This window comes from Eptatretus burgeri, unplaced genomic scaffold (genome assembly GCF_056783735.1).
Source record: "Eptatretus burgeri isolate ZD-2024b unplaced genomic scaffold, Ebu_testis_v1 Ebu_testis_scaffold_413, whole genome shotgun sequence".
NCBI lineage: Eukaryota > Metazoa > Chordata > Myxini > Myxiniformes > Myxinidae > Eptatretus > Eptatretus burgeri.
In genome coordinates, this window is record NW_028222362.1 from 15961 (window position 1) to 28543 (window position 12583).

Consider the following 12583-nt stretch of genomic DNA (forward strand, 5'->3'; position numbering starts at 1 on the left):
CATATGATGCACAATACGGCCAAGAAGGCGGCTCAGGCCTTACCCATTGAATTAGATGACTTTCTCATCGATATTTACTACTACTTGGACAAAAGTAGTAAACGCGTCAAAGGAGTGAAAGCACTGCAAGAACTCTGTGATGCCCCGACACACAAGATTCTGAAGCATGTCGCAACAAGGTGGCTGTCCCTTGGTCAGTGCCTAGACAGGCTGATTGAACAGTGGGAGCCACTTCGCCTCTTCTTCAAAGAAGAAGTACGAAGAAAAATGCAACCAACTGTAGCCAAGACTCTAACAACGAGCAAGAAGGACGGCACTGTATCTACTGCCAGTACTGGCACTGCAGGATCAAGCACTAGTGGAGCAGCATTCACCACTACCACTGCAGTATCTGCTGCGAAGAAGACAGCAGGGACAGCACCAAAACCAATGCTGAGAGCAGGTAGCATCACCGGCCCTTCATCACGTTCATCTACAAAGCAGATCCCTTCAAGTTTTGCAAGCAGATCGAGAAAGACTGTGATAGTCCCATCTACAGGCAAAGAAGGACCCAAGTTAAGTTCTGCTTTTGCCAAATCACTTGATAGAAGCTCAGCAAAACCTTCGAATCAGAGGTCTTCTTCCTTGGCTGCACCTACCTCAAGCTCTCTCCTCAAACGTAAAATTGGATCTGGTACTACGAGTCTGACCTCTTCTGCTGGCAGTAAACGCAAGTGTGATCGCCCTGCGGCTAAGTGTACTACGAGTTCTACAACTAAAAGCGCATCTTCCTCAAACACTGTGCAGGAATCTAGAGAAAAACGTGTCAACAGGATGTTCTTGTCACCACAAACAAAACTCTATTGTTTCTTCCTTCGATATGCGAACAAGCTTTTTGAGAAGGGGAATCTTCTGCTCCAAAGAGACGAACCCTGTATTCATCTCCTGCACGGAGAATTGAATGGTCTTCTGAAAGATATCTTCGTACGGTTTTTGAAACCATCGGTGTCATCGGTTGCTCTGGTAAATGTACCCTTCTCTGACAGAAATCATCAGAAGAATGATGAGGACCTCATGATTGGGAAAGATGCCAAACTGTATATAAGGGAACAAAGGAGTCTCAAGAAATCCACCTTCACTCTGAGTGAGTCAGACATCCAAGGTTTCTTCAGTGCAGTTCGCTCATATTATGTGAAAGCCTGCAATTACATATTCAAAACCTGGCCGCTAGATGATGAATTAGCCAAGCATGCTCAGGTGCTGGATGTTAAGCTACACCAAGAAGTGGGGTTTGACTGTGTGGAGTTTTTCATCAAGAAATTCCCCTGTCTGTTCAGTGGCGGTGATAGTGACATAGACAGTCTTGAGAGTGAATTCGCTCACTACCAGGCAGACGCCTCCATAGCTACAATTGCTACTGAGACAGTGAGAGTGGATGAGCAGTGGCATCGGATTTCACAGCTCACAGATCCCTGCACTGGTGCCAAGAAGTATCCTAATTTGAGCAAAGTGATGAAGGGAATCTTGGTCATTCCTCATTCGAACGCATCATGTGAGCGGGCACTCAGTCTTGTACGGAAGAATCATACTGAATTTCGTCCCAATTTGAGTGTCAAAACCCTGGAAGCTCTCTTAATTGAAAAACTAGCTCATAGCACCCCTTGCTACCAGAGAGAATACAGCAAAGACATAATCAGAAGGGCTAAAAGAGCCACACAGCTGTCACTCAGCAAAGCTGCCATGGAAAAAGCAAGCAGCAGTAGTACCAGCCAGTAAGGTAAGAAAAATATTGCTTCTTTTGTGCTTTTTGTTAATCTTTGATTGTCCCCTAACTTACTAATATTAACATACATGTAACATTAAAAAGTGCACAATTTTCCCCTTTTTTGTTCAAAAAGTGGGAATTCTTAACATGTTAAATGCTCCAAAATAAGGCTCAGAGGGCACTAGAGAGCGTCTAGAACCCCAGAGCTTCCAGGGCCCTAAGGCGGGCCCTGGACCCCGCCGCAGGGGTCGAGCGCTCCGCGCTCGAGATGTGCGCTTCACGCACATTATTTGGTGTCGGTTGCAAATCCTCCCTAATTCTGATTTCCAAAAGTTGGCATCTCTGTCTACTTACAAAAGCTATTTTATTGGAAGATATAACCTTAACTTATCCAATTGACTGATTTCCCAACTGCCCGAATCATCACCTGGGCACCGTTTATCATCGAGGTTTCGATCCTTTCAGCCCAGAACCTTTCCGATCGGCGGGTCCACAACCCCGGTCGCAGGTCCACATCAGTCGATGACTCCACATCAATGGAGCCACAACCTCAAAGTTGTGTCCAGACAGTAAGTAAACACAGCAAGGCAATATCCTTATTCAAACTTATTACTTGCAAAATCGAAGATTTTTCATGTATGTTGGTCAGTCAATTTTGTTATTCTGTCCGTTTTTTGTTTGTTTGTCTGTTTATTGCCCACAGGTCACAATTTTAAACCGATCTTAACAAAACTTCACCACATGGTAGAGTTTGTCATAAACAAGAACCCGATTGTTTTAAGGTCAAAAGGTCAACGTAGGCCAAAGGTCAACAACTTCGGTGAGATTTCTAATATCCTCAATTTTTATCCGATTGACTTGAAATTTGAAGATGATTTATATTTCTGGTCACGGAATTCAACGAGCCAATTATTTTTGAGGTCAATATCAGACAAAAGGACAACATAGGCCGGATTTTTGAAATTGTCAATTTTCTTCCGATTGACTTGAAATTTGAAGAGGAGTTCCATATTTGGTCATTGAATCCAACCATCAATTACTTTGTTTTTAGGTCAAACTTGTTTTATGGATTTTGCAAGTATCGTGCTCTGCACAACGTCCTCTTCTTGTTTCGTTAGTTTTATTTAAAGTATTACTACGAATGAATAATTTCAATCACATCACTTTATATGATAATATTAAGCGATAAACACTTTACCTTGTGGACATATCCATAACACAGCACCTCCATCAAACCATAGATACACACTCTCAACCAAGTATTCAAACTATCATGAATAAGCACTTTTAACATGCTGAAATCATCAATGTTGCATATCTGAGCAACCATCAATAAATGATTTTAATGCGTATTTATAATGTGGTTTATAAATAATATTTATTCGTTGTATTTTTTAAATTAAAATACCTCCATTATTTAATAATATATATATATATATATATATATATATATATATATATATATATATATATATATAGAAAAAAATATATATATGTATGTATGTATGTATGTATATATGCAGGGTGTTTCAGAAAGAGTGATGTAAATATAAATGTTTATTTACAAGGAAACAGAAACCTCAGGAACGTCAACCATACATTTCTTGAAAGCTAATGACGTGGTATTTTCTATCACTGATTGCTGTTGCAGTAAATCACTGCTGGAGTTTGTGAGAGCCCAAGGTCTGAAATTGGCAATTATGCAAAATCCTTGTAATTGATGTTCTCGATGCGTATCCCTCCGTGGTTCAGACAGGCATTGATCCTGACTCCAAAGTTCTGTCCGACTTTCCTGTATGTCTCATGTGGCAATGCCTGGAGATGATGTTTGTTCAAAGTTCTGCCTCATGTGGCACTGGAAGTGGGCTTCATCACTGAACCATAACAGGTTGATCCAGCTTGGGGACTGACCGCTCCATCCTGTCACTGAGCCAATTGCAGATATCAAGTCTCCTTCTCATGTCATCTTGACTCAGTTTATGCTGAATAAAGATGATGTTTAGGAAAAGCTTCAGTTCCTTGGTGAGGATACGCCAGACTGATGTTGGTTTGATGCCGAGCTCCCGAGAGCGCCGGCCGTGGGACTTCTTGGGACTGTCTGCTGGATAATCCTGCATGGCGTCAATGTTGGCTTGGCTCTTGGTTCCTGATACTGGTCCACCACTGTTGCCCTTGCCCTTGTTGTGCACTGTACGCTTGTGCTCAAAATGTTTCACAATATGTTGAATGGCAAGAATTGTGGGTTCATCACGTGTTCTGAGGTCGTATTCACAGCAGAACATCCGGCGGGTGTCTACATATGATTTTGTTTCATATCACAGAGCCAACACTTTTGTCTTCTGATTCACTGTAAATGGCATATAGACCGGGAGCCCGCAGGGGTCAGGGTAGCTGGAAAGCAAACAAATTTTCTCATGTATAGTAATACTCTATATTCATCCCTACTCACAGAAATGGACATCTGCCGTTGCGCCACTGGTGGGTGTGGTCGAGGGGGCCATCACAATGTACTCAAAAATTGAGCTAGATCAGCTCCATGACCTAACAAACTAAAACCCATCAAAATATAAGTTGCATGTTCTCATATATTATTAATGATCAACGACAGACATTTTTAGTGGTGGGGTACCCCGCCAGACGCCAAAAACTGGTACCCCAAAATTACGCAAGATCAGCATGTGAGCTAACAACTTGAAACCAGTCTCAAATTGTTCAGCACAGCCCACTGCATCAGAAATCACCACTGCCAGACATTTTCAGTGGTGGGGCACGTGCGCCAGACGCTCTAAAATGGCGCCACCCTGTAAGCTGACCTCGATCAGCTCATGAGCTAACAACTTGAAACCAGTCTCAAATTGTTCAGCACAGCCCACTGCATCAGAAATCACCACTGCTAGACATTTTCAGTGGTTGGGCACGTGCGCCAGACGCCCCAAAAATGCGCCACCCTGTAAGCTGACCTGGATCAGCTCATGAGCTAACTTAAAAATCAGGTAGAAAAAGAAAATATCAAGTAGAAAAAGAAATTAAGCGTATTAAATATTGCTTAATTTCTATGACAAATAAGTTGTGCTTAACAGTCAATCTTAGGAATACGAGAGCACACAGCATGTGAATACATGGAGGTCCATCCATATGGATAAGAGGTTTCTGAAACCTTATGATATTTGAGTATCTGGTTTTAAGTGAGATAAATGAAACAATTCATGAGAAGATAAAAGAAAAGATGAACATTTCTATCAGTCATAGCAATTATTCAGTGTCAATCAAGTTTTCATCATCTTGATCTGAATCAGAGTCCTCACTCCATGGTTCATCATCTGAATCACTTAGTTCATGAAGATCTTCATCAATTCCAGTTATAATCGTTTCATCACTGTCATTGTCGATCTCTGTTCCTGCATCTGTGTTGTCCGTAGTGCCAAAGAGACGAGATGGAGCTGCAGGGCCCTCAAACCAAATAGGTTGCAGTCTGTCGTCCTTGTTTGTGAACCATCCATAATTTGTCGGGGACAAACCATCACCAGGAGATGCTGCAGTGGCATGGGTCCACAGCGTCGTGACATACTGAGCTCGGCGAATCTTCATTTCCAGGGATCGGCGAGTAGGCGGCAACAGTGCGCAGTCAACCCGTTTGATGTTTGCGAGTGGATTCTCCTGAAATGCAATAAAGGGTATGGTTAGTGCCATGAAAATTAATGAAATTTTATTCAAATACTACAGGAATGAATTTTCTATCCACTCTAATTTACCTGATCAAGTTTGCCAGTCATATCCAACAGTTTTTGTGTCGTGCTTCATCAACATCTTTGGTTTTGCTTTGTGCGTACATCTGGCAGACGAACTCCGAAGCAACATCAACATCAACACCTTCACCTATGTTTCCCATGCCGATGAACAGATCAACAAATTGGCCAGTCTCTTCTTTCTTCATGATTTCGAAGGGTTTCACTTTGCCTTTCCTGAAAAAAACAATTAATTGCATGAGAAAATCATTACCACAAAGAGGAATCGAGGAACATCTTAATTCAACAGGAGCACAAGCGTTGAATGATTTCCAATTCCTATGGATTATGCCAGCAGATACCATGCCCTAAACCAATGCTGACGGGATTTCTTATTTAAAATCTGAAATCTTTGAACAAATCCAGTTTTCCCTCTCAAACAGCAGACTTCATTTGAATCTTTGCTGAAGGCCCATTTTTTTGCTTACCTGTAGAAGGCTGACGTGAAGTCACATCCCGTAAAGGCATGGTATCCAGGGAGAGCCCTTGGGAGTCCTGGCTTGGTTGCTTCAAGGATGGCTGCGATATTAGATATATTGATGTATCGCTGGTGGTTTCCCATATCGCAATCCATGATGATAGTAACCATGGCCCTAACCTCTGGTCGCTGCCATCCAATCACACCGAGCAGGATCACCAATACATCTGTGTCTGATGCCCTCACGATGACGTGGCTGGCCGTTATGTTAGCAACATGGAAGGCGATGAGGGTATCTGCCTCTTCATGGTCACCTTGGAGATGTGCTGGATTTGAGACAGATATCGTTGGTTGTCGTTCATCAGGAATATCCTGGAAACACTCGCCACCATAGGAAACAACTACTGTTTTCCCCTTGTAGATATTCCATTAATGGTCTTTCTTCCATTCTTGGAGGAGAAATTTCCCAAGTTCATTTTTGAACACTCCATTGTCAAGCAGCTTTTGCCCACTCTGACGGATTTTCTGGTCAGGTCCTGTGATGGTATACTGCAGGTCGACAGCTCCTCTCAGTTTTCTCTCGCTGTCCTTGATGGAGTTTTCAATGTACTTGTCGAGGCAGACATGGACTTCGGTCACCCTCCCTTTGCAAACGACAGATAGAATTGTACGGGCAATCGATGCATAAGACGCGCCCATGTTGGTTTGGGAGACAACTGAATGCAGAAGTAATCCACCATCATAGACCTGGGCATAGTCATCATGTGGTCGGGCTGATTCAATGATTTGCTCTGTCTGCATCGCCTCAAGCTTCCTCAACAAGGCCGCTTTCTCCGTTTTAACATGTGATCCATCGCAGTGTGTTAGTGACAGGGGATATGTGATGATTGGGAAGGTGAGGACATTATGAAGGTCAGAACCTGTCTTTTCTGCAATAATCACTATCATGCGTACAAACATATCCCGCAGACTTTCTGCATTCGTAATGGCTTTCTGCATGGCCGGTAGTTTGGTTTTCTTCTTCACATTTTCAGCTGCAAAGTTCTGCACCTTTGTGCGCTACACTGGCTGGAGAAACCGGTCGCTATTACCCTCCCATTCTTCTCGGAACTTTTCCCTGGCCTCCTGGCATCGCTTCAGCGTTGTCAGTAGATATTCCTCAGTAGCTTCAGATGCTGCATGTCCAGTTGCGACATTCACCAAGGAAGCTGGAGCTTCAACAATGAAAGGATTGCAGGATGCATCGATATTTTCACTTAGAGAAGCCATATGGTCATTGTCTTTCTTTATCCTGGAGGGTCGGCATTGAGAAGCTGCATGTTCCCCAAGTTCAATTCCTGCAAATGTTCTTAATTCTGTGACAGCCATAGCCCTCTGTGTCATGGTCAGTGACCAACGCCACATAGCGCTTTCTGAATTACGGAAAGCAACAATACTGTGACGTCCACCGGACTTGAACAGTCCCGCCAACGGAGAATGAGCCGAAACGATGGAGGCGGTTTATTTTTTTATGACCCAAAGATGGCGGTTTTAATCGCTCCACCGCAAACGGGACGAGGAAGGTGGTACGAGTCGCTTTTCACTGAGTTAATAATGTTTATTTCTCTAACCAGAAATAATAAGACTCGGCAAGAGGAGGGATCCGGGGCGATTCGACGGGATGGTGGTGTGGGTTCGGGCGTGGGGAAAACACAAACAATTCCAATGGATATACAAATCTCAAACCCTCTAAGGCGCCAGGTACACACACACACAAAACGTAGCAGGTCCTGGTGGTCAGTCTGGCCCGTAGTGTAGACGCAACAGTCCCTGGATTGGCGTTGGACGAGCTGGCGTTGCGCTCGTCAGGGGCAGGAGACACCATGGTGCTGTCGACCTCCTGGTGTCGGCCCAAGTCCGCTCACAGCCGCCAGGGAACCAGTTCTGGCGCCAAGTTGCGAGCAGGAGAGGGAGGCAGGTCCGCCCGCCGTTCGACCCCGTACTCCCAGCCAGCAGAACCCCAGAGCCAACCGAGGTGAGGCACGAGGCACAGCAAGGCCACGAGACACGATGAATCCAGGAACGAACCAGCGCAACAATCGAGCACGCTCCGACCCAACAGCCTCCACCAAACGCTTTTTCTTTTCGATCTTCTTCCACCCCTTTTCCCCGAACAGAACCTTTTTATCCTCAAGTCCTCGTCACTTCCAATCGAGCCGTTTTATTGGCCCTCCACCGTCGCCTTCCGCCAATCGTGATCACGGGGCGGAGCCATCCGCAGCACTGTCCTGTGACGTCACGGCCAGCCTCCAGGGAATACTAAAAGGGTTTACGCAGACACACTTACCCTATCCCGTCTCCCTATCTAATTACGTGACAATTATCATTTCCCCCTTGAAGAAATGGACATTTACTCGACAACTTATCACCACTGAATTGCTACTTATTACATCAAGATCCTGGTAAACTCGAACAGCATGGCATACCGAATTAAACATCCTAATTACCCTTTGAATGCATACCCCCCTCAGACGTAACAATACCTTTCATGCCCGATCCAGAGTCACGATTGACAGACTGTTCAAGGGATAGATCAACAGCAGATCTACTGTAATTCTTTTTGGTTCGCCTGATGGAAAATGCACCGTTTTCAAGCACCGCAAGCAATCTAGGGTCAGAACCTTGTAATTTCTGAAGGAAAAGTGTTCCCCATCTGGCATAGTTCGGGCGATGTAAACCAATGAAAACATCCAGTACTGATGGAAAGACATTAATGTATCCACTGACGTCATTAGTCTTAACACACCTCTGCAACTCTCTGTGTAGACGGTTGATGAGGAAGATGTAAATTCCCCAGAACTGTGCTGTTGGTCCATGGTCACCATCAAGAATCTTGTGGAAGAATACTTCATACTTCTGAAGATGTTGCAAGATGATTGGGTCTTCAATGTGTGCAGTTTCCATCAGTTTGGATCAGAAGGGACTCTGTTCATCACTGCATGAAATTCCTCACGTTCCTCTAATGACAAGTCCAGAACAAAGCACTCGTACATCTTCTTCTCCAAAACATTTGCTAAGAGTTCATGAATTCGGGTACATCTGTTGTAAAATTTGACTTTTATGAACCCAACCATCGACACTTCAGCAAGTACTTCGGCTTCAGTCAGAATATACTCTATGCTGCTTTCATTTATCAGCTTTCCAACCGCTGCATAGAAAGCTAATTCAATATGGAAATTGCCAAGCATTATCAACAACTTGTAAAACAATGGCCTTTCAATTTCTTGTATAGAATATGCTTTCAAAGCTAAAGCAAGGTCATAGGTTACGATGGCAAACTCCTGCCCTGTTTCCTCTGCAACACTCAATGTACGGATCATCGTCTCCCTCACAACATCATTGTTCGTTGGTGATCTCAATATCGGATCCATGTAGCAAATGCGTTGTCGAGGCAATGTGTTTCTCCCTCTCGGAAGTCGGTCATATTAGCATTTGGACCCATTGCATCTGGCAGGACATTCTGGTAGGTGTGGCCAACAGTTGTATGCAGCGTTGCTTTGCCATCTAACGTCTCTACATTGGCATCATTATTATCCCAGACAGAGGCAGTGGCTAGATGTGGATCCAACTGAATGCCATCTGGTGCACTGCGGTCACTTGATTCCACAGAATACGTAAATTCAGTCTCCAAACCTTTGGTTTCTCTGTAACTGATGCTGTGCCCAGCCCTGTTCAAATTTTGCAATGACAGCTTGGATCCTGTCAGTGAAGCAAAACCAAGGCCCATGGCTGTGTGCTTCCATTGTTTGACAGTCCCGCGTGTAACATTGAAAATTGCATCTGATGCCATTGAAGTCGCCTTGCGGTCAAGGCTATCCATATGCGCTCCACGGAAGCTTGGTGTTTGGCTACCAAGAAGACTCCTGAAGAACAGGTCTAACTGTTTGGGAATGTCTGGGGAATGTTCCTTTAGATTCTGTACTGTAGCTGGGTTTGGTGTCCTAGTTTTTGGAAGTGTCAGATCTGGGATCGAAGATGCAGAGCTGCCCATCGCAACTTGTCATTCTGTTCATGTTCTTTTGATTCATTATGGAGTCGAGCCATTGCATCATCTTCCCGGACTAATGAACTGAAAACAAAATTACCTTTCCATTGGTCTGCAAGCTTCACTCTCATGCGATCTCCAGAATAATCTTTGATCTTCCTTTGCAAATTCTGGGCTAAGTAGGATTCAACTTCTTCCTGATCTCCTCCGATGCTTGTATACTCTGCTTTGTAGATGTCAAGTAAGGCAGAGACCAACACTGACCGTTGGTTTTCAAATACCTCACTCTGAATGTACGCACACAAAGAGGCAAAGACACTCTTATGGCAAGTTTGTGGTGTAGGCTTTGGATCCAAGCACTCTATTTGAACCTTTTTTTCAACGCTGTCGGTTTCCAAAAGGAATTTTGAGCGCCAATTTCTGTGATACCATGCATCTGCAGCGATCAGATCAACACCAGTCCTAACAAGACCTTTGAGACGCTCGTTTTTGAAGAACTTCACGCGATTGCGAATTGTTTCACACCCACTCATTGTTCTAATATATTGCCTTGGCTCTTCTTTGCCCTTTATCTTTTTTCGACCCATCCCACAGAATAAGCATTTTTCTTTCAGATCATCGTCTTTTGGGAGGACACTGCAGGTTCTGGTTTGAATTTTAGGTTTTTTGACAGGGGGTGCATCATCGGATGTTTGAGCGTTTCTTGGGCGCTTCACGGCAGTGTAGTTTTTATGACAAGAAGGGTGATAACGATGAGTTGATTCCTGATTGCTTTGTGATATTCTTTTTGTGATGTCGGAGTACTTATCTGATTTCTGAGTTTTGCGTGAGGTAGCAGCATTCCTTACTGTGCTCCATGTATGTTCGTTGAATGCCTTGAGCCGACTGTCTTCGTCCGTAGACTTTTGGCAGATGTAGCAACACAGGGTACTGGAACAATCGATTTCCTGAAATGAGAAAGACACCTTAATTAGCTAGAGAAGATATCTGAATTGTGTTGCACTAACACATTGTGAACTCCCCCAGCTCTAAGTCGAATGATAGTATGGTACTTTCATTGATCTCGACTTGTCATTTGCCTCTTTCTATTCCAAAGGTTTCAAACGCTATGCTATGACCTTTACGGTACTGATTGTAGGAAGTACTGGTGATGGAACACAGAATGAGTGAAATAAACCTGTTTAGTTTTCTAGCGAAGTGTCTATGTGAAAATAGTTTATTAGGGCTAAAATAAACATCATTTTGGTAGCATTACACTGTTGTACTAAAATTAAGAAGACGGATAATGAATACCTTTTTGGTGCCACTAGATTCCTGGGCCTGTGCTACCAAATACTGACTTCAGTTTCTTGGTGATGGTGTATTCTTCCATTCAATGAAGAAAATAAAGTAGAAAACTAACCATAGATGGGGATTGTGCTTCTTGAAGTTGAGGTGCCTTCTCTGACACTGTCACTCCTAATGTTGAACCTGTATTTTCTGCATCCATTGTGGAGGCAGTAATCAAACAAGCTGAAAAAATACACTTATACTGTTTCTTTCATACGTATTTGTCAGGGATCAAAATCATAAAATGCCACCACTTATCCACAAGGTAAATCTGCCACTACTTTAACAGTAACAGTGGAACAAAAATGAACAAATCAATCTAATACAGCAGTCATTTATTAGTTCTAGAGCTGGTTTTTATCAATCATCCTCTTCTCAATGCCTACATTGATTTTAAGATAACACCCCAATTACATATTGTTACGTTTGAAGGGGGGGGGTATGCATTCAAAGGGTAATTAGGATGTTTAATTAGGTATGCCATGCTGTTCGAGTTTACCAGCATCTCGATGTAATAAGTAGTAATTCAGTGGTGATAAGTTGTCTAGTAAATGTTCATTTCTTCAAGGGGGGAGATGATAATTGTCACGTAATTAGATAGGGACACGGGATTCTTGTGAATCTGAAGTGAAATCACCTGACCACCAGACCACCAGTAAGTGTCTGCATAAACCCCTTTTAGTATTCTCTGAAGACTGGCCGTGACGTCACAGGACAGTGCAGTGGATGGCTACGCCCCGTGATCACGATTGGCAGAAGGCGACGGCGGTGGGCCAATAAACGGCTCGATTGGGAGTGACGAGGACAGAAGGATAAAAGGTTCTGTTCGGGGTCGAAAAGGAAGAAGAAGAAGATTACAACCAGAACGATTGTGTTTCTTTGTTGTGGAAGCTGTGGCGGCAGAGAGCGTCCTGGTTGCTGTGCTGAGTCGATCGTGCTCTTGATCGTGTCTGGGAGCCTTGCCGAGCCTCGTGCCTCGCCTCGGTTGGCTCTGGGGTTCTGCTGACTCGGAGTACGGGGTCGGGCAGCAGGCGGACCTCCCTCCCTCTCCTGCTCGCGGCTTGGCGCGGGAGCTGGTTCCCTGGTGGCTGTGGGCGAACTTGGGCCACGACCAGGAGATCGACAGCACCGCGGTTTCTCCTGCCCCCCCCCCTGGCGAGAGCAAGGCCGGCTCGTCCGGCGCCGATCCAGGGACAGTTGCGTCCACACCACGGTCCAGCCTGACCACCAGAGATAGCTACGTTTTGTGTGTGTGTGTGTGTGTTTGTGTTTGGCGCCTTAGA

The 12583-nt window shown here is 44.3% G+C and overlaps 1 protein-coding gene and 1 pseudogene across 1 annotated transcript; both read right to left on the reverse strand.

Moving 5' to 3' along the window:
* Nucleotides 1-3247: 3247 nt before the first annotated feature.
* LOC147007221 (uncharacterized) lies at nucleotides 3248-6090 on the reverse strand. The gene is made up of 3 exons (XM_085867499.1): nucleotides 5958-6090; nucleotides 5497-5706; nucleotides 3248-5401 (listed from the first exon to the last, which is right to left on the reverse strand). Exons 2-3 carry the CDS (start codon nucleotides 5515-5517, stop codon nucleotides 4997-4999), a joined length of 426 nt encoding a protein of 141 aa, XP_085723625.1. The 5' UTR covers nucleotides 5518-5706; nucleotides 5958-6090; the 3' UTR covers nucleotides 3248-4996.
* Nucleotides 6091-6376: 286 nt separating this feature from the next.
* On the reverse strand, nucleotides 6377-7351 carry LOC147007222 (uncharacterized; annotated as a pseudogene).
* Nucleotides 7352-12583: the final 5232 nt, after the last annotated feature.

Bases quoted from the DNA above. Each gene is read 5' to 3' on its own strand.
- LOC147007221 (XM_085867499.1), bottom strand. From the start codon at position 5,517: ATGACTGGCAAACTTGATCAG. The intron at 5,402-5,496 runs GTAAATTAGAGT...ATTGCATTTCAG, and splicing joins TGACTGGCAAACTTGATCAG to GAGAATCCACTCGCAAACAT.